Consider the following 27,853-nt stretch of genomic DNA (forward strand, 5'->3'; position numbering starts at 1 on the left):
ATACTAAATATTTGGCTCACTATATTGCGGACTAACAATAGGCCTACTAAAGCCTTAGTCTACCGGACCTATGTGATTAGCACTTAGCTATACGGAAGTGAAACATGGTCAACCTACTCATGGCAGGAAAAAAAAGCTGAATGTCTTCCACCTCCGATGCCTATGGCGGATCTTTAAAATAAGGTGGCAAGATAAAATAACCAATGAGGAAATGCTACGAAGAGCAGGGTGCCAGGACATCCGCTCTGTTATCAGCAGCAGACGCCTTGGCTGGCTTAGCATCGTTCGAAGAATGCCAGTAGGTCGACTTCCACAAGACATTCTGTATGGCGATCTAACAGAAGGCAGGAGAGCCGCTGGTCGCCCACTTTTACGGTAAACGGATGTATGCAAACGCGACATGAAGCGCTTCAAAATCGACACTAGAAGCTGGGAAAAAGAGGCACTGGATAGATCAACATGGAGAGAGAGCATAAAGGAAGGGTATTGGATAGCAGATGCCATACATAAAGCAGCAGAAAGAAGGGTGAAAATGCAACGGCGCCTGGTGATTAAATATGCCCAGCCTGTGACTGCAGTTTTGTATCAAGTAGCTTATTGGCCTGTTTAGCCACACAAGAAGTTGCAAAGGGAAAAGATCGTCTCTCGCGACGTAAAATGTCACAGAAATAATTGAATTATTTCATTAAAAAGCAAAAGAAAAGTCAAAGATTAAATGTAGTATGAACTTTTTTTTTGGTGGGGGGGGGGGGGGCGAAAAGCATATTGCGTGTGTTTTAAGTTGAGAAGCGTTGCGAAAAAAAAAAAAGCGGGGGAAATGGGAATTTACAGAGCACATGTCCTGGGAACAAAGCTACGGAAATAGCCGGTGTGTAATGCTAGTTAATGCTGTGTTGAGCGTGTTGTGTTGATGAGCGCAACCAAAGTCTCCTAGAAGCACTAGCCTATATACGGGGGTGACCAGGGGATGAAATGGTCGGGAATGAAGTGACCGGGGGATGAAATGGTCGGGGATGAAGTGACCGGGGGATGAAATGGTCGGGGATGAAGTGACCGGGGGATGAAATGAACGGGGATGAAGTGACCGGGGATGAAGGGACCGGGGATGAAGTGACCGGGGGATGAAATGGTCGGGGATGAAGTGACCGGGGGATGAAATGAACGGGGATGAAGTGACCGGGGATGAAGTGACCGGGGGATGAAATGGTCGGGGATGAAGTGACCGGGGGATGAAATGAACGGGGATGAAGTGACCGGGGATGAAGGGACCGGGGATGAAGTGACCGGGGGATGAAATGAACGGGGATGAAGTGACCGGGGATGAAGTGACCGGGGATAAAATGACCGGGAACCATATAGGCCTACGGATGTAGGGTATTTACGACAATGCTTTAAATTTAGATCTAGATTTAAATTTTAAATGTAAAAGATTGTGTTTTTTTAAATCACGATGTTCAAAGTGTTGCTTTTAAAGAGAATATTATAAATCTTAATATAGTTTACTGACATTCATGCGCCCTTTCGGGATCCATACCGACCCATTTCGGTACCGGCATACCAGGCATTTGCCCAAATGCCCATTCAGTCCGCCCCTGGCTTATAGGCCTTTCATGATAAAACATTTTCTTCCTTTCCTGGTATCTTTATTGTATCTTATACCTAACAATTTTCTATAAAATGAGCACCAAAAGACGAGTTCTGATTTCCCAAGCCCAGAACAAAACAAACAAAAAAACAACGAAATGAAGTGCTATATAGATCTAAAATTCTAGATTTACTTGGTAGGCCTACGTTGTAGATCTAGATCTACTTCTTAGGAATCAGTACTTAGTTTTGGCATAGACTATATGTAATATATAGCCTATGGTTTTGGTCACCATAAAGAGTCAAAAAGGCGAAACTATTATAAATTTCTGCTCTAATTAACGAGATCTAGAACTAGAAACGGGAGGTTACTCAGATAATCAAGAGGGTAAACAAGCTTTAAAAAAGGTTACTAGACTAATGTAATCATGACCTAGTCTTCTCTCAGGCCTGTAAAGATATGGATTGACTACTAGCATGAAGAAAACAAAGATGTAGCCTAGAATGTAGAGATTAGATGAATACCACTATCAACACACTAGACTTGATTGTAAATGATAATGTAGTAGCAAGTAGATATAGATCTAGTTACTAGTATCTAACTAGTACTATCATAATCTTAGTATCTAGTCAATCTAGATCTAGGTCTAGATCAATAGAATTAGTCAATTAGATGATAATTATAGATCTAGATCTATAATCTATTATATTATTTATTATTAATAACTAAGTTAAAGTATTATTTCTAATCTATAATATAAAACTAGTCGTTATTTATAATTTAAGTTATTACTAGATCTACATAGTCTAATTACATAGTAACAATATTACAATAACATTATTATTATAAACATACTAACAGAACATAGTGAACATAGTACTAGTTACCTAGATGACCTAGTACTAGATCTAAGTAGTACTAGTCTAGTTACTAGTTAGTAAGTTACTAGTCTCAAGTAGTAGTCTATTAAAACTAGATCAATAACTATAATTATAAATACTATAATAAATAATAATAGTATAATAATAAATTATAATTAAAGTCTAGAATAGTCTAGATCTATATATTATGTAGTCTTAGTCATAGTATATCTTAAGTTTGAGGAGTATGAAGTCAATCAAGTATATGAATATGATGATTTCTTCTTATCCTACACTACTTACATTTACAGACGTTACTTCAAAAGAGATGATAGTATTCTATACGTCTATACTATAGTAAAGACTAGACTACAGTAGAGAGTATATACAGACTATATTAGTCTATTATAATTATTGTAGAAGTCAAGCTCCTCGAGGTTTGCTCACTACACTCCCTCTGTGTCACTAATACCTATTTCAAGACTAAACGGCAGCACAGAGTATCTTGGCGGCACCCTCGCTCCAAACACTGGCACCAACTAGACCTAATTTTGGTAAGACAAAAGTGCTTAAAATTTGTCAAGCTTACCAGGTCCTATCACAGTGTAGACTGTGACACAGATCACTCCTTGGTATGTTGTAAGATCAATCTTCTCCTCAGAAAAATCCACCATACCAAGCAGATTGGAAGACCCCAATTGGATGTAAGCAAGATGTGCCACCCTGATCTCTAGTTACAGTTTGCGGAATCTTTTGAATGCGAGTATAAAAATGTCTCTGGAAATACAGCAACAAAAAAATAGGAACACATCAAGTCCACCATACAAAAGACTTCCCTGGAAATCTTTGGAAGAAAAATTACAAAACAAAATGATTGGTTCGACTCTAAATCAGCTATTTTAGCACCTGTCATCAGAGCAAAGAGAGATGCACTCTCTACTTACAAGGCAAAACCTACCCAACACAACCTATTAAACCTGAAAGAAGCTAGAGCCAATGCACAGAGGACAGCAAGGATCTGTGCCAATGAATACTGGGTAGAGCTCAGTGAGAATATACAGTTCCCAGCCCAAGTGGGCAACATAAGAGGGATGTACTAAGGAATCAAAAAGGCTCTCTGACCCTCCCAAAATAAGACAGCATCTCTTAAATCAACCATTGGGGAAATTATCACAGACAAGTGCCAACAAACGCACAGATGGGTTGAACATTACTCTGAGCTCTACGCCACAACAAGCTCAGTCTCTGACTCAGCCCTTTAAGGCTATCATACAATTACCCACAATGAACGAGATAGACAAAACACCCACCCTGTTAGAGCTCAACAAAACCATAGACAACGTTGCTGCCCGCAAAGCACCCAGATGCGATGGTATCCCCCCAGATCTTCTAAAACAATACTCTAATCTAACCTCTACACAAACTGCTTTGCAAATGTTGGCAAGAAGGTGATGTGCCACAAGACCTGCGGGATGCTAAAATCATTACACTGTAAAAGAACAAAGGTGACAGAAGCGACTGCAACAATTACAGGGAAATCTCCCTCCTAAGTATTGTAGGCAAAGTCTTTGCTCGAGTGATACTTCCTAGGCTACAAAAACTCGCTGATCAGGTCTATCCAGAATCACAATGCGGCTTTCGCTTAGGGAAATTCACGATTTACATGATTTTCTCCATCCACCTTTGTATATTGCGCTCATTGACCTGACAAAGGCCTTTGATCTAGTCAGCAGAGATGGCCTCTTTAAAATAAAAGCTACTAAATGTAATCATATATTTCCAACAAAAAGATGATGGGTACAGTGCAATTCAACGGTGCCAGCTCCGAAAGTTTCAGTATAAACAGCGGAGTTAAACAAGGATGTGTCCTGGCCCTAACCCTCTTTTAATACTATTTTCACTGCTTATCCACAATGTGTTTGACAAATCCACCAAAGGCATCTATCTCCATTCCAGATTTGATGGCAAACTCCTAAATTTTGCCAGACTGAGGGCCAAAACTAAAATCAGAACCACCCTCGTAAGAGCTATGTTATTTGCGGATGACACAGCGGTAGTGACACACACGCAAGAAGAACTTCAGTCACTAATGTCCTGCTTCTCTCAGGCCTGTAAAGAATATGGCTTGACTATTAGCATGAAGAAAACAAATTTTATGGGACCACCTGCTATAGCACCACCCTCCATCCTCATAGACAATAACAAGCTGGACGCCGTAAACGAATTCTGCTATCTGGGATCCACAATTAAACATGACTGTCTCTAGAAGATGAGATAAAAAAATGCATAGGGAAGACTGCCTCGACCTTCGCCAGACTCAGGCCAAGAGTTTGGGAAAACCATAAGCTAACTACAGTGACCAAAATGGAAGTCTACAAGGCATGCGTTTTGAGTACACTGCTGTATGGCAGTGAATAGTTGACCACCTATGCAAAGCAAGAGAGAAAACTGAACTCATTCCATTTGAGATGTCTCCGTAGGATCTTGAAAGTCACATGGAAAGAAAAAGTGTGCAATACTGAGATACTTGCGTGATCAGGTATTCCCAGCATCTTGACAGCCCTCAGACAGCGCTGTTTGCACTGGATTGGACATGTTCGCCGGATTGAGGACAAGCGCATCCCGAAAGTCATCCTCTATGGACAACTCGCGACTGGCACGAGAAAAACTGGTCACCCCCACCTCCGTTACATAGATGTAATAAAACGTGATCTCAAATCAGTTAACATCAATATTGACAATTGGGAAGACAGCTCCACACCGCACCAGATGGAGAGAGACAGTGACCAAGAAAGCTATGGACAGTGAAAGTACATGGGTCTCAGCTCAGGAAGAAAAACATACAATCCGAAAAATGGCCAGCTCCTCTACCAAAAGCAAAAGCCACCTTAACCTGCGCTATCTGTGGATGGGAGTGTCTCTCCAATATAGGGCTCCACAGCCTCATGAGGAAGTGTGCTCTGAGATGAACCATAGTCGTTCTACCACTGAAGGAGGCCAATGATAATTTAATTTACAGATCAAATAAGAATATTACTTTTGTCATTGAAACTTAAAATAACATTGTTAGTATACATAGAAGTAGTAAAGTTAAGTTCTATTTTTAGACCTTGTGATCTATGGATAGATGATGTAAAGGTCATCTGTTTCTGTGACCTACGGTTTTATGAGCGTGTCATGTGGTCAGCACAACGACCAACCGCCTTTACTTTTCCCCAACTAACATTGGGTACCCATTAGAGCTGGATGAACTCAGAGGTACTCTAAAGATCCCAAAAGTAAAAATCACAGTCTTCACTGGGATTTGAACCTTACACCTCCAGTTCTGAAGCCAAGCGCTTTACCACCCACTTTACCCACCGTGCCTCCAATTAATATACATAAACATACTAAATTTTTTAAAATCTTTAGTAAAATTACTCAAATCAATGCAGAGAACCATGCTTTTTACTATGTAATCATAAAAAAAAAATCATTTTAAAAGTACTGTAAAAAAATAGAACATAAATACTTTTTTTTTGGTTTGTAATATATAATAGCTAATCTTCCATAAAGCCAAATTATTATTGTAATTATTGTTACTAAGAGAGAGAGAGAGTGTGTGTTTTATTATGGGACTATATAAATTTTTTATTATAGTAATGTTAATGTTTTCCTCTGCATAGACCTTCAGCACACCAGGTTACTTCTGCTTAAATTTTTAGCCTTATACTAGACCTCTATATGAGATTGAGGTTTAATTTTCTTATTCTGTATGAAGAACAAAAATAATTTAACATTATTCAAGATGTCATTCAGATGTGCACAATTAAACTGTAAAAATATAAACAACCTGTTTGTCAGACGTAAGTACACTATGTTTTCATGTGTCTGGAAAAGATCAACACATCAGTGCACATTGAATCACTTTTTCTCACTAAACAATAATGCAAGTTTTTCATCAAGGGCACACTATAGTGAGATTGACAAAAGTGTGCTAAATTCCTCAACATATTTGAACCTGAAAAAGCATTTTGCGCATCCTGTTTCTAATGTCAGGCGACAGTTCTCAACAAGTTGTTCGTATTGTGTCAAAATACCACAGGATATAGCCACTCATGTATTCAAGCCAAATCCTTCGAATCAACTCATCTTTCAGGATTTTCCAACTATTCAAGCAGCAGACTATATGCTAAAAAACTTGCATGATCTTACAGGTATTTTTTATTCATAAAATAAGCAAACGGTTCAATAGTTCCTAAATTACATAATCCTGCTTATATATATTTAAGTAAAAATGATCAGCTTAGATCCACTAGTGGATCATATTTTGTTTTTGATTGAAATTTTTGGAGTTTGCTAACAACTAGCAAATATAATTATCCTACAGTTATCAATAATTTTTTTTTTCAATAAAATTAAAATTGCATGAAGTTGGTTATTTTTCCTCTGTAGATTTTTTGAAATGACAGTATTTTGCAACAGCAGTATTTCTTCTTTATTTACATTGTCAGGCATGAAGCTGAGTATTAGAATTATGGTGCTTCAGTATCGACGTTTACATCAACTTGATTTGTAAATGTAATGAATACTCAATATGTTCTTTATATCATAAATAGATTTATTCCTCACATTGGCCTTTTGAAATAATGCAGCAACCTTTAAGTCATTTTTTAAGAATAAATCTTTATTGGTCTTTATCTTGAATTCTTTTTCTGTAAAAAAATTTTTTTTACTTATGTATTTGACAATGAATTTTATGTTCGTTCTTCTATCAGACATTGTCTTAGTAGTTAAGAGAAATATAAGATATGTGTCATTGTAGTATCCTTTCTTAAACTACAGATAGATGTTTTTCCCAGCATAACCTGTGCCAAACTTATGCTATTTATTCTTATGTTAAATAATTGTATGGATAAAAAACATTTTTAAAGCTTGGGATGGTCAAGGCAAAAAATAATGTATTAGTAAGTGGGTCATGTAAGGGAGGATGGCAGCCTGGACATGTGATATGTCCTCTGGACTGTTGTCAAGAAAGTCCAGAGCTTAAATTCTACCTGCTGCACCCTGCAGGAGATTAGGACAAAGACTTCATAATCGTCCTTTCTGAAGAAACTTTTGTCGTCAAGGTTTACAAATAATCTTGACCAGAAAAATAATCAAAGAAATGATGCTGTTAAAAAATCTTTTATTATTTTTTTTAAAGTAGTATCTTGATGATTTGCGACCATTTTTATATATGTATTTATTTCAGGCTTACCTTGGTGGTTGACTATAATCTCTTCAGCATTCTTGCTGAGAGTAGTTCTGATGATTCCTGTGACTCTTCTAACTCAACACAATAATAGCAGACTTCAACGACTTGCTCCAGAAATCAAAGAGAAATCCATAGCACTGAAGTCTGAGGTGAAAAAGGCTGTGATCCAGTTTGGCTGGGACCAGAACAGAGCTAAGAAAGAATATTATAACAAGGTATCTTTCTATGTATTTTAAAAGATGAAATAGGAGAACAATGTGATAAACTTGTTTTTTTTTTTAACATAAGGAGGATATTTAGGAAATTGAATGAAATAAAGAAAGAAAGAGGAATAGGTTGATTGATTAAAGTTTTTTTTTTAGATATGTTTTTTTTTTTAGCTAAGGATTAAACTTATCAAACAGGGTATACCTGTATAAGTCTTGCTTTGAATATGATTTTGGCACATGTTGTGAATATAATAATTGTCTAAATGATTTCACTATACCTGCCATGAGTTTTGTAATGACACAAGATGCGTAGAAGTTGATGTGAATCGGGTTTTTCCTAAGTAATGTGACGAGTAAGAACAGAGTAGGATTATGAACAAGAAGAATAACGGACAAGACGCCTAAGAGGACGACGCTAGGCTAGCGACGACAGAGGACTGTGCCCTTTTTATTGTTTATTAATCAACAGTGTGTATCCTAAGTATTGCACCGGCGGTGCACATGATCATATACAGCGCCAGCTATGTGACTGCCTTACATTAGATTTGAACAGGACCTATGAAACACAACCAGCCACAAATAAGATTACTATTCATCTATGTATTTTTAAACTTTCAGTTGTCTATCTTACTGAGAGAGCTGTACACCCGAGACAACTGTCACCCCATGAAAAATGTTGTCACGTTTTGGATCCAGGTTCCTGTCTTCGTCAGTTTGTCGTATGCTTTGAGAAACATGGTAGTAAGGACTAACAACGACCTAAATAGTGGTGGGTGATGTTTCAATAATTTTTTTTCCTTTAATATTTCTCTATTAATGTTCACTTTACTTTTAGCAACAGAGAGGAAGTAACCCTTTCTCATGTGGCCAGCGCAATTACCATATAACTTTACTTTCCTCAACTAATGTCAGAGACCAGTCGCTTTTGTTGCCTGAATTAACGTAACTAGTTGAAATAAAAGAGAAAGATTCACTTTGATCAACTTCCGAACTGGTGTCTGCTGCCCTGAGGTCCTACAACTTAGAAGGACATCCCAGGTTTTTTTTCCTCATATCAGCCACCAGGTCGTTGCTACCCTTGGGACATGGGATTCATTCTGACGAATAGGACATATCCTGCAAACCTCATGTGATGCATATATTACAGATGTTACTTCATAAAAAAAGATAGTTACATCCTATGCATCAATCTAGTTATGCATGTTAATCGATGACTTAAACTCTGCTAAGTCGTTAGTTTTCCTGGCTGATTCAGGCAACCCATTTTATTCTCTAATGGCACTAGGGAAGCAGTAGCACTTGTACAAATTAGTTAATCGATGACTTAAACTCTGCTAAGTCGTTAGTTTTCCTGGCTGATTCAGGCAACCCATTTTATTCTCTAATGGCACTAGGGAAGCAGTAGCACTTGTACAAATTAGTTAATCGATGACTTAAACTCTGCTAAGTCGTTAGTTTTCCTGGCTGATTCAGGCAACCCATTTTATTCTCTAATGGCACTAGGGAAGCAGTAGCACTTGTACAAATTAGTTAATCGATGACTTAAACTCTGCTAAGTCGTTATTTTTCCTGGCTGATTCAGGCAACCCATTTTATTCTCTAATGGCACTAGGGAAGCAGTAGCACTTGTACAAATTAGTTAATCGATGACTTAAACTCTGCTAAGTCGTTAGTTTTCCTGGCTGATTCAGGCAACCCATTTTATTCTCTAATGGCACTAGGGAAGCAGTAGCACTTGTACAAATTAGTTAATCGATGACTTAAACTCTGCTAAGTCGTTAGTTTTCCTGGCTGATTCAGGCAACCCATTTTATTCTCTAATGGCACTAGGGAAGCAGTAGCACTTGTACAAATTAGTTAATCGATGACTTAAACTCTGCTAAGTCGTTAGTTTTCCTGGCTGATTCAGGCAACCCATTTTATTCTCTAATGGCACTAGGGAAGCAGTAGCACTTGTACAAATTAGTTAATCGATGACTTAAACTCTGCTAAGTCGTTAGTTTTCCTGGCTGATTCAGGCAACCCATTTTATTCTCTAATGGCACTAGGGAAGCAGTAGCACTTGTACAAATTAGTTAATCGATGACTTAAACTCTGCTAAGTCGTTAGTTTTCCTGGCTGATTCAGGCAACCCATTTTATTCTCTAATGGCACTAGGGAAGCAGTAGCACTTGTACAAATTAGTTAATCGATGACTTAAACTCTGCTAAGTCGTTAGTTTTCCTGGCTGATTCAGGCAACCCATTTTATTCTCTAATGGCACTAGGGAAGCAGTAGCACTTGTACAAATTAGTTAATCGATGACTTAAACTCTGCTAAGTCGTTAGTTTTCCTGGCTGATTCAGGCAACCCATTTTATTCTCTAATGGCACTAGGGAAGCAGTAGCACTTGTACAAATTAGTTAATCGATGACTTAAACTCTGCTAAGTCGTTAGTTTTCCTGGCTGATTCAGGCAACCCATTTTATTCTCTAATGGCACTAGGGAAGCAGTAGCACTTGTACAAATTAGTTAATCGATGACTTAAACTCTGCTAAGTCGTTATTTTTCCTGGCTGATTCAGGCAACCCATTTTATTCTCTAATGGCACTAGGGAAGCAGTAGCACTTGTACAAATTAGTTAATCGATGACTTAAACTCTGCTAAGTCGTTAGTTTTCCTGGCTGATTCAGGCAACCCATTTTATTCTCTAATGGCACTAGGGAAGCAGTAGCACTTGTACAAATTAGTTAATCGATGACTTAAACTCTGCTAAGTCGTTAGTTTTCCTGGCTGATTCAGGCAACCCATTTTATTCTCTAATGGCACTAGGGAAGCAGTAGCACTTGTACAAATTAGTTAATCGATGACTTAAACTCTGCTAAGTCGTTAGTTTTCCTGGCTGATTCAGGCAACCCATTTTATTCTCTAATGGCACTAGGGAAGCAGTAGCACTTGTAAAAATTAGTTAATCGATGACTTAAACTCTGCTAAGTCGTTAGTTTTCCTGGCTGATTCAGGCAACCCATTTTATTCTCTAATGGCACTAGGGAAGCAGTAGCACTTGTACAAATTAGTTAATCGATGACTTAAACTCTGCTAAGTCGTTATTTTTCCTGGCTGATTCAGGCAACCCATTTTATTCTCTAATGGCACTAGGGAAGCAGTAGCACTTGTACAAATTAGTTAATCGATGACTTAAACTCTGCTAAGTCGTTAGTTTTCCTGGCTGATTCAGGCAACCCATTTTATTCTCTAATGGCACTAGGGAAGCAGTAGCACTTGTACAAATTAGTTAATCGATGACTTAAACTCTGCTAAGTCGTTAGTTTTCCTGGCTGATTCAGGCAACCCATTTTATTCTCTAATGGCACTAGGGAAGCAGTAGCACTTGTACAAATTAGTTAATCGATGACTTAAACTCTGCTAAGTCGTTAGTTTTCCTGGCTGATTCAGGCAACCCATTTTATTCTCTAATGGCACTAGGGAAGCAGTAGCACTTGTAAAAATTAGTTAATCGATGACTTAAACTCTGCTAAGTCGTTAGTTTTCCTGGCTGATTCAGGCAACCCATTTTATTCTCTAATGGCACTAGGGAAGCAGTAGCACTTGTACAAATTAGTTAATCGATGACTTAAACTCTGCTAAGTCGTTAGTTTTCCTGGCTGATTCAGGCAACCCATTTTATTCTCTAATGGCACTAGGGAAGCAGTAGCACTTGTACAAATTAGTTAATCGATGACTTAAACTCTGCTAAGTCGTTAGTTTTCCTGGCTGATTCAGGCAACCCATTTTATTCTCTAATGGCACTAGGGAAGCAGTAGCACTTGTACAAATTAGTTAATCGATGACTTAAACTCTGCTAAGTCGTTAGTTTTCCTGGCTGATTCAGGCAACCCATTTTATTCTCTAATGGCACTAGGGAAGCAGTAGCACTTGTACAAATTAGTTAATCGATGACTTAAACTCTGCTAAGTCGTTAGTTTTCCTGGCTGATTCAGGCAACCCATTTTATTCTCTAATGGCACTAGGGAAGCAGTAGCACTTGTACAAATTAGTTAATCGATGACTTAAACTCTGCTAAGTCGTTAGTTTTCCTGGCTGATTCAGGCAACCCATTTTATTCTCTAATGGCACTAGGGAAGCAGTAGCACTTGTACAAATTAGTTAATCGATGACTTAAACTCTGCTAAGTCGTTAGTTTTCCTGGCTGATTCAGGCAACCCATTTTATTCTCTAATGGCACTAGGGAAGCAGTAGCACTTGTACAAATTAGTTAATCGATGACTTAAACTCTGCTAAGTCGTTAGTTTTCCTGGCTGATTCAGGCAACCCATTTTATTCTCTAATGGCACTAGGGAAGCAGTAGCACTTGTACAAATTAGTTAATCGATGACTTAAACTCTGCTAAGTCGTTAGTTTTCCTGGCTGATTCAGGCAACCCATTTTATTCTCTAATGGCACTAGGGAAGCAGTAGCACTTGTACAAATTAGTTAATCGATGACTTAAACTCTGCTAAGTCGTTAGTTTTCCTGGCTGATTCAGGCAACCCATTTTATTCTCTAATGGCACTAGGGAAGCAGTAGCACTTGTACAAATTAGTTAATCGATGACTTAAACTCTGCTAAGTCGTTAGTTTTCCTGGCTGATTCAGGCAACCCATTTTATTCTCTAATGGCACTAGGGAAGCAGTAGCACTTGTACAAATTAGTTAATCGATGACTTAAACTCTGCTAAGTCGTTAGTTTTCCTGGCTGATTCAGGCAACCCATTTTATTCTCTAATGGCACTAGGGAAGCAGTAGCACTTGTACAAATTAGTTAATCGATGACTTAAACTCTGCTAAGTCGTTAGTTTTCCTGGCTGATTCAGGCAACCCATTTTATTCTCTAATGGCACTAGGGAAGCAGTAGCACTTGTACAAATTAGTTAATCGATGACTTAAACTCTGCTAAGTCGTTAGTTTTCCTGGCTGATTCAGGCAACCCATTTTATTCTCTAATGGCACTAGGGAAGCAGTAGCACTTGTACAAATTAGTTAATCGATGACTTAAACTCTGCTAAGTCGTTAGTTTTCCTGGCTGATTCAGGCAACCCATTTTATTCTCTAATGGCACTAGGGAAGCAGTAGCACTTGTACAAATTAGTTAATCGATGACTTAAACTCTGCTAAGTCGTTAGTTTTCCTGGCTGATTCAGGCAACCCATTTTATTCTCTAATGGCACTAGGGAAGCAGTAGCACTTGTACAAATTAGTTAATCGATGACTTAAACTCTGCTAAGTCGTTAGTTTTCCTGGCTGATTCAGGCAACCCATTTTATTCTCTAATGGCACTAGGGAAGCAGTAGCACTTGTACAAATTAGTTAATCGATGACTTAAACTCTGCTAAGTCGTTAGTTTTCCTGGCTGATTCAGGCAACCCATTTTATTCTCTAATGGCACTAGGGAAGCAGTAGCACTTGTACAAATTAGTTAATCGATGACTTAAACTCTGCTAAGTCGTTAGTTTTCCTGGCTGATTCAGGCAACCCATTTTATTCTCTAATGGCACTAGGGAAGCAGTAGCACTTGTACAAATTAGTTAATCGATGACTTAAACTCTGCTAAGTCGTTAGTTTTCCTGGCTGATTCAGGCAACCCATTTTATTCTCTAATGGCACTAGGGAAGCAGTAGCACTTGTACAAATTAGTTAATCGATGACTTAAACTCTGCTAAGTCGTTAGTTTTCCTGGCTGATTCAGGCAACCCATTTTATTCTCTAATGGCACTAGGGAAGCAGTAGCACTTGTACAAATTAGTTAATCGATGACTTAAACTCTGCTAAGTCGTTAGTTTTCCTGGCTGATTCAGGCAACCCATTTTATTCTCTAATGGCACTAGGGAAGCAGTAGCACTTGTACAAATTAGTTAATCGATGACTTAAACTCTGCTAAGTCGTTAGTTTTCCTGGCTGATTCAGGCAACCCATTTTATTCTCTAATGGCACTAGGGAAGCAGTAGCACTTGTACAAATTAGTTAATCGATGACTTAAACTCTGCTAAGTCGTTAGTTTTCCTGGCTGATTCAGGCAACCCATTTTATTCTCTAATGGCACTAGGGAAGCAGTAGCACTTGTACAAATTAGTTAATCGATGACTTAAACTCTGCTAAGTCGTTAGTTTTCCTGGCTGATTCAGGCAACCCATTTTATTCTCTAATGGCACTAGGGAAGCAGTAGCACTTGTACAAATTAGTTAATCGATGACTTAAACTCTGCTAAGTCGTTAGTTTTCCTGGCTGATTCAGGCAACCCATTTTATTCTCTAATGGCACTAGGGAAGCAGTAGCACTTGTACAAATTAGTTAATCGATGACTTAAACTCTGCTAAGTCGTTAGTTTTCCTGGCTGATTCAGGCAACCCATTTTATTCTCTAATGGCACTAGGGAAGCAGTAGCACTTGTACAAATTAGTTAATCGATGACTTAAACTCTGCTAAGTCGTTAGTTTTCCTGGCTGATTCAGGCAACCCATTTTATTCTCTAATGGCACTAGGGAAGCAGTAGCACTTGTACAAATTAGTTAATCGATGACTTAAACTCTGCTAAGTCGTTAGTTTTCCTGGCTGATTCAGGCAACCCATTTTATTCTCTAATGGCACTAGGGAAGCAGTAGCACTTGTACAAATTAGTTAATCGATGACTTAAACTCTGCTAAGTCGTTAGTTTTCCTGGCTGATTCAGGCAACCCATTTTATTCTCTAATGGCACTAGGGAAGCAGTAGCACTTGTACAAATTAGTTAATCGATGACTTAAACTCTGCTAAGTCGTTAGTTTTCCTGGCTGATTCAGGCAACCCATTTTATTCTCTAATGGCACTAGGGAAGCAGTAGCACTTGTACAAATTAGTTAATCGATGACTTAAACTCTGCTAAGTCGTTAGTTTTCCTGGCTGATTCAGGCAACCCATTTTATTCTCTAATGGCACTAGGGAAGCAGTAGCACTTGTACAAATTAGTTAATCGATGACTTAAACTCTGCTAAGTCGTTAGTTTTCCTGGCTGATTCAGGCAACCCATTTTATTCTCTAATGGCACTAGGGAAGCAGTAGCACTTGTACAAATTAGTTAATCGATGACTTAAACTCTGCTAAGTCGTTAGTTTTCCTGGCTGATTCAGGCAACCCATTTTATTCTCTAATGGCACTAGGGAAGCAGTAGCACTTGTACAAATTAGTTAATCGATGACTTAAACTCTGCTAAGTCGTTAGTTTTCCTGGCTGATTCAGGCAACCCATTTTATTCTCTAATGGCACTAGGGAAGCAGTAGCACTTGTACAAATTAGTTAATCGATGACTTAAACTCTGCTAAGTCGTTAGTTTTCCTGGCTGATTCAGGCAACCCATTTTATTCTCTAATGGCACTAGGGAAGCAGTAGCACTTGTACAAATTAGTTAATCGATGACTTAAACTCTGCTAAGTCGTTAGTTTTCCTGGCTGATTCAGGCAACCCATTTTATTCTCTAATGGCACTAGGGAAGCAGTAGCACTTGTACAAATTAGTTAATCGATGACTTAAACTCTGCTAAGTCGTTAGTTTTCCTGGCTGATTCAGGCAACCCATTTTATTCTCTAATGGCACTAGGGAAGCAGTAGCACTTGTACAAATTAGTTAATCGATGACTTAAACTCTGCTAAGTCGTTAGTTTTCCTGGCTGATTCAGGCAACCCATTTTATTCTCTAATGGCACTAGGGAAGCAGTAGCACTTGTACAAATTAGTTAATCGATGACTTAAACTCTGCTAAGTCGTTAGTTTTCCTGGCTGATTCAGGCAACCCATTTTATTCTCTAATGGCACTAGGGAAGCAGTAGCACTTGTACAAATTAGTTAATCGATGACTTAAACTCTGCTAAGTCGTTAGTTTTCCTGGCTGATTCAGGCAACCCATTTTATTCTCTAATGGCACTAGGGAAGCAGTAGCACTTGTACAAATTAGTTAATCGATGACTTAAACTCTGCTAAGTCGTTAGTTTTCCTGGCTGATTCAGGCAACCCATTTTATTCTCTAATGGCACTAGGGAAGCAGTAGCACTTGTACAAATTAGTTAATCGATGACTTAAACTCTGCTAAGTCGTTAGTTTTCCTGGCTGATTCAGGCAACCCATTTTATTCTCTAATGGCACTAGGGAAGCAGTAGCACTTGTACAAATTAGTTAATCGATGACTTAAACTCTGCTAAGTCGTTAGTTTTCCTGGCTGATTCAGGCAACCCATTTTATTCTCTAATGGCACTAGGGAAGCAGTAGCACTTGTACAAATTAGTTAATCGATGACTTAAACTCTGCTAAGTCGTTAGTTTTCCTGGCTGATTCAGGCAACCCATTTTATTCTCTAATGGCACTAGGGAAGCAGTAGCACTTGTACAAATTAGTTAATCGATGACTTAAACTCTGCTAAGTCGTTAGTTTTCCTGGCTGATTCAGGCAACCCATTTTATTCTCTAATGGCACTAGGGAAGCAGTAGCACTTGTACAAATTAGTTAATCGATGACTTAAACTCTGCTAAGTCGTTAGTTTTCCTGGCTGATTCAGGCAACCCATTTTATTCTCTAATGGCACTAGGGAAGCAGTAGCACTTGTACAAATTAGTTAATCGATGACTTAAACTCTGCTAAGTCGTTAGTTTTCCTGGCTGATTCAGGCAACCCATTTTATTCTCTAATGGCACTAGGGAAGCAGTAGCACTTGTACAAATTAGTTAATCGATGACTTAAACTCTGCTAAGTCGTTAGTTTTCCTGGCTGATTCAGGCAACCCATTTTATTCTCTAATGGCACTAGGGAAGCAGTAGCACTTGTACAAATTAGTTAATCGATGACTTAAACTCTGCTAAGTCGTTAGTTTTCCTGGCTGATTCAGGCAACCCATTTTATTCTCTAATGGCACTAGGGAAGCAGTAGCACTTGTACAAATTAGTTAATCGATGACTTAAACTCTGCTAAGTCGTTAGTTTTCCTGGCTGATTCAGGCAACCCATTTTATTCTCTAATGGCACTAGGGAAGCAGTAGCACTTGTACAAATTAGTTAATCGATGACTTAAACTCTGCTAAGTCGTTAGTTTTCCTGGCTGATTCAGGCAACCCATTTTATTCTCTAATGGCACTAGGGAAGCAGTAGCACTTGTACAAATTAGTTAATCGATGACTTAAACTCTGCTAAGTCGTTAGTTTTCCTGGCTGATTCAGGCAACCCATTTTATTCTCTAATGGCACTAGGGAAGCAGTAGCACTTGTACAAATTAGTTAATCGATGACTTAAACTCTGCTAAGTCGTTAGTTTTCCTGGCTGATTCAGGCAACCCATTTTATTCTCTAATGGCACTAGGGAAGCAGTAGCACTTGTACAAATTAGTTAATCGATGACTTAAACTCTGCTAAGTCGTTAGTTTTCCTGGCTGATTCAGGCAACCCATTTTATTCTCTAATGGCACTAGGGAAGCAGTAGCACTTGTACAAATTAGTTAATCGATGACTTAAACTCTGCTAAGTCGTTAGTTTTCCTGGCTGATTCAGGCAACCCATTTTATTCTCTAATGGCACTAGGGAAGCAGTAGCACTTGTAAAAATTAGTTAATCGATGACTTAAACTCTGCTAAGTCGTTAGTTTTCCTGGCTGATTCAGGCAACCCATTTTATTCTCTAATGGCACTAGGGAAGCAGTAGCACTTGTACAAATTAGTTAATCGATGACTTAAACTCTGCTAAGTCGTTAGTTTTCCTGGCTGATTCAGGCAACCCATTTTATTCTCTAATGGCACTAGGGAAGCAGTAGCACTTGTACAAATTAGTTAATCGATGACTTAAACTCTGCTAAGTCGTTAGTTTTCCTGGCTGATTCAGGCAACCCATTTTATTCTCTAATGGCACTAGGGAAGCAGTAGCACTTGTACAAATTAGTTAATCGATGACTTAAACTCTGCTAAGTCGTTAGTTTTCCTGGCTGATTCAGGCAACCCATTTTATTCTCTAATGGCACTAGGGAAGCAGTAGCACTTGTACAAATTAGTTAATCGATGACTTAAACTCTGCTAAGTCGTTAGTTTTCCTGGCTGATTCAGGCAACCCATTTTATTCTCTAATGGCACTAGGGAAGCAGTAGCACTTGTAAAAATTAGTTAATCGATGACTTAAACTCTGCTAAGTCGTTAGTTTTCCTGGCTGATTCAGGCAACCCATTTTATTCTCTAATGGCACTAGGGAAGCAGTAGCACTTGTACAAATTAGTTAATCGATGACTTAAACTCTGCTAAGTCGTTATTTTTCCTGGCTGATTCAGGCAACCCATTTTATTCTCTAATGGCACTAGGGAAGCAGTAGCACTTGTACAAATTAGTTAATCGATGACTTAAACTCTGCTAAGTCGTTAGTTTTCCTGGCTGATTCAGGCAACCCATTTTATTCTCTAATGGCACTAGGGAAGCAGTAGCACTTGTACAAATTAGTTAATCGATGACTTAAACTCTGCTAAGTCGTTAGTTTTCCTGGCTGATTCAGGCAACCCATTTTATTCTCTAATGGCACTAGGGAAGCAGTAGCACTTGTACAAATTAGTTAATCGATGACTTAAACTCTGCTAAGTCGTTATTTTTCCTGGCTGATTCAGGCAACCCATTTTATTCTCTAATGGCACTAGGGAAGCAGTAGCACTTGTACAAATTAGTTAATCGATGACTTAAACTCTGCTAAGTCGTTAGTTTTCCTGGCTGATTCAGGCAACCCATTTTATTCTCTAATGGCACTAGGGAAGCAGTAGCACTTGTACAAATTAGTTAATCGATGACTTAAACTCTGCTAAGTCGTTAGTTTTCCTGGCTGATTCAGGCAACCCATTTTATTCTCTAATGGCACTAGGGAAGCAGTAGCACTTGTACAAATTAGTTAATCGATGACTTAAACTCTGCTAAGTCGTTAGTTTTCCTGGCTGATTCAGGCAACCCATTTTATTCTCTAATGGCACTAGGGAAGCAGTAGCACTTGTAAAAATTAGTTAATCGATGACTTAAACTCTGCTAAGTCGTTAGTTTTCCTGGCTGATTCAGGCAACCCATTTTATTCTCTAATGGCACTAGGGAAGCAGTAGCACTTGTACAAATTAGTTAATCGATGACTTAAACTCTGCTAAGTTGTTAGTTTTCCTGGCTGATTCAGGCAACCCATTTTATTCTCTAATGGCACTAGGGAAGCAGTAGCACTTGTACAAATTAGTTAATCGATGACTTAAACTCTGCTAAGTCGTTAGTTTTCCTGGCTGATTCAGGCAACCCATTTTATTCTCTAATGGCACTAGGGAAGAAGTAGCACTTGTACAAATTAGTTCTAGCCTATGGAATAGGATAATTATGCTCAATTACATTTAAGTGGTCAAGTGTTGTTCAGCTTAGGATTTCTTAGTGATTGATCTCTGTGAGTCCTAAAATCTGTCAAAGCCACTTCTGCTTAGCCACATTAAACCTTCGCTCAATTTTTGCAGATTACTTCCATGTCACATCCATGTTGGGATGAAGGTTGTGTTTAATAGGCAGACTGTTTGAGTGAGAAAAATAGGCAGGGCAAGCAAAATATAAAAAGAGCTGTCATTAACACTATTAATATGTCTTGTATTCTTGTCTGAATTACTTTTGACAATTCAAGCTAATCATCTCTTTTACAATTACAGAAAATCATGAAGTATTGAATAGTTTAACCAATGAAGGTGTAGCTTGGTTTCCGGACTTGGTTGCAACAGATGCAACTTGGATTCTACCAGTTTTAGTTGGTCTTGTGACTTTAATCAACATAGAAGTAAGTTTTAAACAGGGTACTATAGTTTGTTGTTTGTAGTGACTGACTGTGGCAACTGCCACATGAAAATTAAATAGTCTATCATCTGTTGGAATTATATTTTTTTGTATCTATATCTCTTAATCACAAATATAAATTGTGTTAAAGTTGCAGGCTTTGTACAATTATTAAGACCGTATATATTGCAAAGAAAAAAAATGTTATCCTGTGGGGCTCTAAAGTTTCCCTACTTCTTGTTTATTCTCTTTTCTGCAAATCTTGTTTCTTAAGTTCTTGCTTCACTATTTGATGATTCTTGTTTTTATAATTCTTTGTATAACTCTTGTTGTTGATGTAATTCTTCTTAGTTTTTTTGTTTTTTTTTTCTGTTTGAGATGCTGGGTACATTGAATGTATTTGACATTGAACAAATATTATTAAATTTAAAAACTTTTGCTTGCAACTTTGTTCACCTTAACATCAACTTTCTGTTTATGTCATTGTCATATTGCCATATTTTTCTAATTGAATCGGATCATCATCTGCGTCATCGTCTTTGGCCAGGGCCTTATGAGAACTCTCTAGCTGTCTCTTCATGGGCCATCTGCTTTCCTGTATGCCAGCAAAAGCAAACTGGCGCATGATTTGATCTTTATAGTGTTTCTTTTTTTTTTTTTCATTCAACCCACATTTTAAAAATGTGACAAAAGTAACTCTATTATTTATGGGTCTGAATGGTACTTGAGAGATGAATACTTCTTATTATTATTAAAGCTTTTATATAGCACTACTTTCATGCTTATAGCATGCTCAGAGCGCTTTTTGGTCCAATCTCATTTGTGGACCAGTGGGGGGGAGGGGGTATCTAGGAGTTGGTTTTCCATGCTGCCTTTAGGCGCTCAGTAAACACAACTCTGCCCGAGTCGGGTGTCGAACCTCGAGCCCCCTTCTAGGTAGCCGAGCCCAAGCCCAAGCGCACTTTGCCTGTTGAGCAGGCATCCCACTATGTTTGATGATGTTACCTTAAAAAAAGGCCATGTCAGACACTCCAGAAACTCTTTGACTACTGAGATTTCTCTAAGCAAGCATGGACTAGGAACTCTTCGCCTCTAGTCCTGTTTTGAAGATTCCTCATTGTATGACATGATTACTGGGTTTGGTCACACCTTTATTCGCAGTGCACAACTTTGTGCTCTCACCTGCAACTTAACATGGCCGTCGGGTTCCACAATGGTAATGACCATTACTGGGTTGGGTTGTACTATATACATGCTGTACTAACTCTTCAATTAGTATTTCATTTTCTTTACAGATTGCCTATTTGAATCTACCAGTTGTAACAACATACAGGAAATGGTTGACTGTAACTCTCAGGGGTCTTTCTCTTATTATAATACCTATAAGCTCTACTGTGCCAACCGTAAGTATTTTCTTTATAATAACCAAAAGTTCTAGTATGCTAGCAGTGAGTTCATTCTTTGAAATAATCATTTGCTAATTTGTAAGTACTTTGTAATAACCATAAGTTATTAATTTTGCAATTAGCGACTACTTAATTTGTATTAACCATAAGTTGTCGATTGGACTATAAGTAAGTATTTTCCTTTTAATGACCATAAGTAATAGTGTGTACTGTCAATAAGTATTTTCCTAGTAATGAGCAAAAGTTATACGATGTACTAGAATAAGTATTTTCGTTGCATGAACCATAAGTTATAGTGTACCATGAGTAAAAACTGGAGTTACTTGCAATTTCATTAAATTCTCATAAGCTGTGGTCTTGCATCAACTAAGACTAAGACTGCTTTATTGATCCTTACGGAAATTTGTTGTGATTACAAGGACTCGTTTCTCATATAAAGACAACACAATAGAAAAATACACATAAATACAACAGACAACATAAAGGGTTCATTCAGCGACAATGGACAATAACAACATGGACCAATTTGTACAAGTGCTCCTTCTTCCCTAGTGCCATTAGAAGATGTAAGGGTTTGCCTGAATCAGCTTGGAAAACCAACATACTTACTAAATATATTTTAAAACAATCATTGATATGAACACCCAATACAACATTAGAGTCTCAAATTATATTTGTATTGAAGAAGTAGGTATTTTGACATATATACCATTTGAATGAGAATAAACATCTTTTAGATTTTTAAGAAACCTGAAATTTAAAACGTAAATAAGTTTTATTCTGTGGTGACCATTTATATATAGCAAAATAGAAACTAGATAAAATCACCTGTAAAACATATGATTAGTTAAAAGGATTGCGTCTATGTTTGTAAATGAAAGAATTGAAGGTTTCAAATTAGTTATTTGTTGTTGTTTTTTTATGATAATCATAAGTTATAGTGTGTTTTGTCAATAAGTATTTGAAATGGAAATGCATATTTCTTTTGTTAATCAGGATATGGCAAACTATGTAGGTTGCAGCTGTGTAAAAGTAAAAAAATTTCCCCTTTCAGACTTTGTGGTCTATAGGTCAGATGATGTAAAGGTCATCTGTTTCTGTGACCTATGGTTTACGAGGGTGTTATGTGGCCAGCACAACAACCAACCACCTTTACTTTCTCCCAACTAATGTCAGGCACCCATTAGAGTTGGTTGGGTTCAGAGGCACCCAAAGATCCCAAAATTAAAAATCCCTGTCTTCAACAGAATTCGAACCCTAACCCACTGCTGAGAAGCCAAGTGCTTTACCGCTCAGCCCAGTGCCTCTTTTGCAGCTGTGTGGCCACATGAAATACTGCACTCCTCATTAATCTTCGGACTCAAAGACAAGCTTTATTATAATCTATTAAATATTAGCTTTTTTGAAATATATTCAATATATGGCCTCTTGAGATTCACTTTATTTCTTTGTTTCAGGCTGTTGTCTTGTATTGGGCCAGCTCTGGAGCCTTAGCTGTGGCACAAAATTTACTTTTTGATTTGTCGCCTTTTCGACGTTTGTGCCGACTTCCTGTTTCTCCATTCGAAAGTAATTCTCCTGTTACTAGCCTTTTGAAAAAATTCAGAAACAAATATTTAAACAAATAAGTGTAAAAATAAAAAAATATAATTTGACTATTTATTATTGTTTTATTTGTGTTTCACTTTTTTTAAAGAATAATTTTTTTGTAATGAAACAGATGACCTTTACATCATCTGCCCTATAGATTGCAAAATCTAAAAGGGGAACTTTACTATTACTACTTTTACTTACTAATAGAGCAAGCTTATCATTTCCTACCTATAGAGAATATCATCATCATTAAAGGAGTATGTAATTGTTTACTAGTTCAATATTCTTTCTAAAGCAGTGATTTAAAAATAAAACAGTCCCACAAAGTCTCTGGAAAGGAATATGGTCCTAATCAAAAATTTAATTTAACCTTCAGAAGGAGACATTCCTATAAATTAGTTACAATCCACTTTTCTAGTCTACTTAATTAAATGGAACAGACTATCCTTACAAATTGCAAAGTAAAATTCTATGCTCTCTTTCATTTGTCTGACCCCATTTTTTGTTTTTCTTTCTGTCTTATTAAACTCTTATAATAAATCCTTTCGCTAAGATCAGTAATAAGCCATTCCTGGTCTAGTAAACTACTTAATAGTGGTCGATCACATATTTTATAATAATAATTTTTACACAAATTAGTTTTCACTTATAATGTCAATTTAAGTTTTAGTAGAGTTCCCCTTTCAGTTAGTACTAGACATTTTCAGTAGGCCTTTCAATGTGGGCTATGAAGAAGTGAAACCAGAATTTTAACATGCATTAATTGAACTCCAATGTAATTATAATCTGAAACAATAAGATTTATTTCTAAAATTTTCAAAATTGGATCTTTGCAAGAACTAGTCAAAATTCAGTTTAAAAAAACTTAATATCACAAGCTCAGAGAATTTTCGCAAATGTTGCATCTTCAAATATTTGTGGGGAGTGTTTTTTTTTTAACACCGCTTAAATATAAGTAACTCTTTTATCTTTTGTATATGTTTGTATGTTACTTGTATGTTTGGATTTTTGAGTAGATCTAAATGATTGTAGATTTCGACCCAGATAGCAGTAGTACCGACTGGTATGATGGTATCTATTATATGTTTTGGCCAAATTTTGATTCACGGTGCCCCCGCTGCGGGGAAGAAGAGGAAACCGTGCCTCATATTCTGTTTTGACTGCCCCAGATTGCTGATCTCCATCTCGACAGGTCTGGGAAACCCAAAATTCTCGACCTCTATGGCGACATTTATGCACTACGCAAGACAGCAGGGTTTCTGTCCAAGGCTTTTGCAAGAGAGGATTTGAGCCTCTCAAGCCCTCACTCTAATGGAGTTTGATGATGATGATGATGATATGTTTTGGCACCACATATCTTTGAAAAATGTGTTGCACAATAAAAAAGTATTTTTTTTAGTATCTATCTATGTTTATTTTTGCCCCCTTCGATTAAAATATTTAGAAAAGTGTCTACCTTCATTTCTTTTTTTTTTTTTTTTTTTTTTTTTTTTTTTATTTCATTGACTTGCTATATATATATATATATATATATGGCTCCTTTTGGCTCGAAAGGCAATGGATGCGCCCAAATGAGTCACTGGTTTTGGCTTAATCTTGAGACGGGGCAGAATCTGGTGTGGCTAGTCAAGCCAATTCTAGAACGGCAGACTTTGCCACAATTTATACATGTGTATGCCTCTGATTCAGGGCTAGCGGACAAGGCAGCTTTCTTTTTTTCCCCTCTTGATTAAGGCCGCTTCAGTACTTTTATTCTCAGCAGGGTTGTCCCAGCACGCACAGTCTGTCTCCATGCACTTCGGTCTTTGGCTATGTTTTCCCACATAGGTACTTTCGCTGATGCCTGTGGCTCTCATGTCTCGCTTGCAGACATCTCTATATGTTAGTCTTGGGCGGCCCTTGCTATGTAACGAAAAACAATTCAGTAAAGTTTACAATCTAGTAACAGAAATAGATCTAGGTCTTTGCCGTTAGATCTATATCTTGTAAGCAACGAAAAAAAAATACGTGTTAAGACTAGATCTACAACGCTTGACTAATCATGTCAGTGTGTCTCGCCTGACTACTCGCCACTATCGCATGGTCGTCTTATCATGGCCGACTACTAAAGTTCTAGGCTAGCCTTACACTGACCAGTTTGTTAGAATCAGTGGGACACAGGATCTATTTACATTTTGTGACAAGGAGTGGTGTGGATGAAAATGTTAGGCTACTTTTGTCTGGAGTTTGTTATCCTAATACTTTAAATCTATAGGCCTATAACTGTACCAGTGACTATCATATAGCTATGGGCTAGGTCGTCACTAAGATTAACAGCCAACGTATAAGAATGAAGCAATAAAAAATGATAAAATGTTTACTATCACACTTTTTTTACGCAGAGTTTAAATATGTCAATAACTCAATGGACCTCATTCACCAATCGTAAACAAACAACATTTAGTCACGTGATCTTATTGATAAAACAATGGAAAAAAAACTGTCACGTGACAACCATCATGAATTAAACATGAGATCGTAAATTATATAGAAGAGATAGAGCACCACGTTGCTAAATGTTGTTTGTTTACGATTGGTGAATGAGGTCCATTTGAGAAACCTTCAGAGTTTCCCTTTAAATACCCAGCCACATCGCCTCAATATCAATAGGGTAGCCTATATTTAATTGGAAATCTACTCAGTATCTAAAAATAATTATGATTTAGGTCTTTTTTGTCTCTTTTAAATCCAGCCTTTATGCTAATTATGAAAATAATTTTTCACGAAACCATCATAAAAAAATAATTAATCGTTTATTTTTGCCAGTGAAGCGTGCTACCAAACATCACAATTATATGCCCAGGACTGCTAATAGTTCGATGACTACAGTGGGCAGTGCATATGGGGGCAACACCAACTCATTTTGTGTCAACCTGGTTTACATAATGTGTGTGTTCTTTCGAAGGATTTTGATCTATATATATTCTGATTAATGGTGTAAAAAGGCAGCCCTCCGATTGGTTCGAAGCGCTCGCCCGATTTCCACGCAGTTTCGTACCTAAAGTGACCACTTCGTCCGTCCCACTCAGCTTTGTCACGCACAGATTGAAAATAAAAGTCACCTAAAGTATCGTCAAGCGGAGCCAAGAATTAAAGTCGGCAAGGCTAGAGTTGTAGGCACCGGCGGTAAAAGAGGAGAAAGGGAAAGCTATTGCTTCTACTTTTCCAACGTTTTGAAACAAGCGCACCCTGACACTAAATATCTCCTCAAAAGCCGCATGTCTATCATAAACTCAATGAGTCGTTTGAGCACATCTCAGCTGAAGCTAACAGTTGAGCTAGTTGGCCTACAACAAACGTGTAATGAAACAACAAATACTAGTACGGTATACCAATAACTTGGCTTTATTCGACAAAATTAGACCACAGTAAACAGTGAATGAAACCAGCACGTCTCGCATAACGCGGATGCAGTCTATACACACACACACACACTGGACATGAAACACGCACTGGGCATGACCTTCTGACACGCTGGACGCACGCAGAAAATCAACTCAGTTACACTACAAAACGCATCTCCATCACATCACATCTCTGAGATCTAGACTGCCGTCCGTCCCCCTCCTTCCTGGTGAGTTGGCCAAGCACGCTGTCAGTGAGTGTAGGCCTACCAACACCATCACCAAGTACACCAACAACAATTTTTTTTTGTAACAATAAGGTCAACAAAAGCCCTTTTTACTCAGCAGAGGCCATTTTTAGCGCCTTTCACTAATTTTTCATTAGATAATTCCCAATCCGATCGAGTCTCTTTTGATTTATCCACGCCATAACTGTTTTAAAAAAATGGGTTGAACTCTAAAAATGTGACTTTCCCCAATGAAGATTATATTATATTATTATATTTTTCAAATGGCATAATCACACAAAGCCTTCTTAAATGTTGACAGTGTATATATTACTGCCTCACATCTTTAGATATTAGTAAATTTTTAAAAATGTATAGCTACTTCGAGGTCTTAGTTGAAAGAAGGGAGGCCAACTTTTGTTGTTCGTTTTTTTAAAGCTTATATCAACTCATTTTGTGTGTTAATATTATAATATATTACGTCATTGTTTGTTGTTTATGTTTTGTGCGAAAGCAAAAGATCGGACGGAAATAAAAAGTTAGTTATATATGTCTACTTTGATAAAGACAGTCTCGTTATTATCATTTTTAATTAGTAACGTCTACAGTAATTTATTATTAATCTGTGACAACAGAACAGGCCCTACTTGTAGACAGTAGACACCGCTCAGCACTCTAAGGGTTAAACTTCCGTTTAGATTACTTTCGATTCCGCGAGGAGTGTGGTGTCTTCGTCTCTTTTTTTTATAGTTTTTTTTTTTGTTTTGTTTACATTTTTTTCTTTTTCTACTATGTCTATAAAGACATTTTTGATTGAACGCAAGGATCTGGAGGGTGGCTTGGTCCACCCACCAGGCACTCTGCTACTAAAATTGTCCGGATAGGGAGCAGAGTTTCGATGGCGTCCATCGTCGCCGCCTTGAGGCTCGGGCCGGAGGAGGTGGGTTCCCTGTACCACTTTGTGAATCCCTTCCTATGGTTCCTCCCGACTAGTTATGGGAGATTTCAATCATCTTTCGTTGGCTCAACACTTGCCAACATATACTCAATATGTTAATTGTCCCACACGGCACGATAAAACCTTGGACATGTGTTTTAGCAACATAGAAGTGGCCTACACATCTCGATCGTTATTTCCCCTCGGAGAGTCGGACCACACAATCCATCTTACACCAACGTACAAACCGGTTATAAAAACAACAAAACCAAAAGTACGGTCCATCCAGTCATGGTCTGACGACGCTGTTTTACAGCTGCAAAGTTGTCTGGAGCAAACAGATTGGGATATGTTTGTAAACAACTGCCCAGACATAGATGAACATACCACAACTGTTAATTCGTACATCCAGTTCCGTGAAAGCATGATTGTACCAAAGAAGAAAAATTAAAACATTCAGTAATAATAGACCCTGGATTACCAACATTGAAAATTAACATTCTGTCGTCATCGAGAAGTACAGAGAAGTCTATTTATAAAGCGCTGGTTATGTGTATGTGTTTTTCGTGTGTGAATGTCGTTCTTATGTGCATCTATATTGTGCATCTATATTG

General features: G+C 37.8%; 1 protein-coding gene across 3 annotated transcripts; it reads left to right on the forward strand.

Annotated features, from left to right (window-relative positions):
- The first annotated feature begins 1,983 nt into the window (after positions 1 to 1,983).
- LOC106050647 (cytochrome c oxidase assembly protein COX18, mitochondrial-like) lies at positions 1,984 to 22,761 on the forward strand. 3 transcript variants are annotated; one of them, XM_056018654.1, is made up of 7 exons: positions 1,984 to 2,134; positions 6,111 to 6,641; positions 7,679 to 7,896; positions 8,509 to 8,659; positions 19,573 to 19,697; positions 20,989 to 21,096; positions 22,557 to 22,761. In XM_056018654.1, the coding sequence occupies exons 2-7, from the start codon at positions 6,200 to 6,202 to the stop codon at positions 22,725 to 22,727; spliced, it is 1,215 nt and encodes a 404-aa protein (XP_055874629.1). In that variant the 5' UTR covers positions 1,984 to 2,134; positions 6,111 to 6,199; the 3' UTR covers positions 22,728 to 22,761. The 3 variants fall into 3 exon arrangements, with proteins under 3 accessions (XP_055874629.1, XP_055874630.1, XP_055874631.1); XM_056018655.1 differs by having other exon boundaries at positions 1,987 to 2,146; XM_056018656.1 differs by lacking the exon at positions 6,111 to 6,641 and having other exon boundaries at positions 1,987 to 2,134.
- The last annotated feature ends 5,092 nt before the right edge of the window (positions 22,762 to 27,853 follow it).

This window comes from Biomphalaria glabrata, chromosome 2 (assembly GCF_947242115.1).
Source record: "Biomphalaria glabrata chromosome 2, xgBioGlab47.1, whole genome shotgun sequence".
NCBI classification, from domain to species: domain Eukaryota; kingdom Metazoa; phylum Mollusca; class Gastropoda; family Planorbidae; genus Biomphalaria; species Biomphalaria glabrata.

Excerpts from the sequence above, each read along its gene's own strand:
- LOC106050647 (XM_056018654.1), top strand. The coding sequence starts at position 6,200 with ATGAAGAACAAAAATAATTTAACATTATTCAAGATGTCATTCAGATGT. Across the intron at positions 6,642-7,678 it reads AAACTTGCATGATCTTACAG|GCTTACCTTGGTGGTTGACT; the intron begins GTATTTTTTATT and ends TATTTATTTCAG. Across the intron at positions 7,897-8,508 it reads AGAAAGAATATTATAACAAG|TTGTCTATCTTACTGAGAGA; the intron begins GTATCTTTCTAT and ends TTAAACTTTCAG.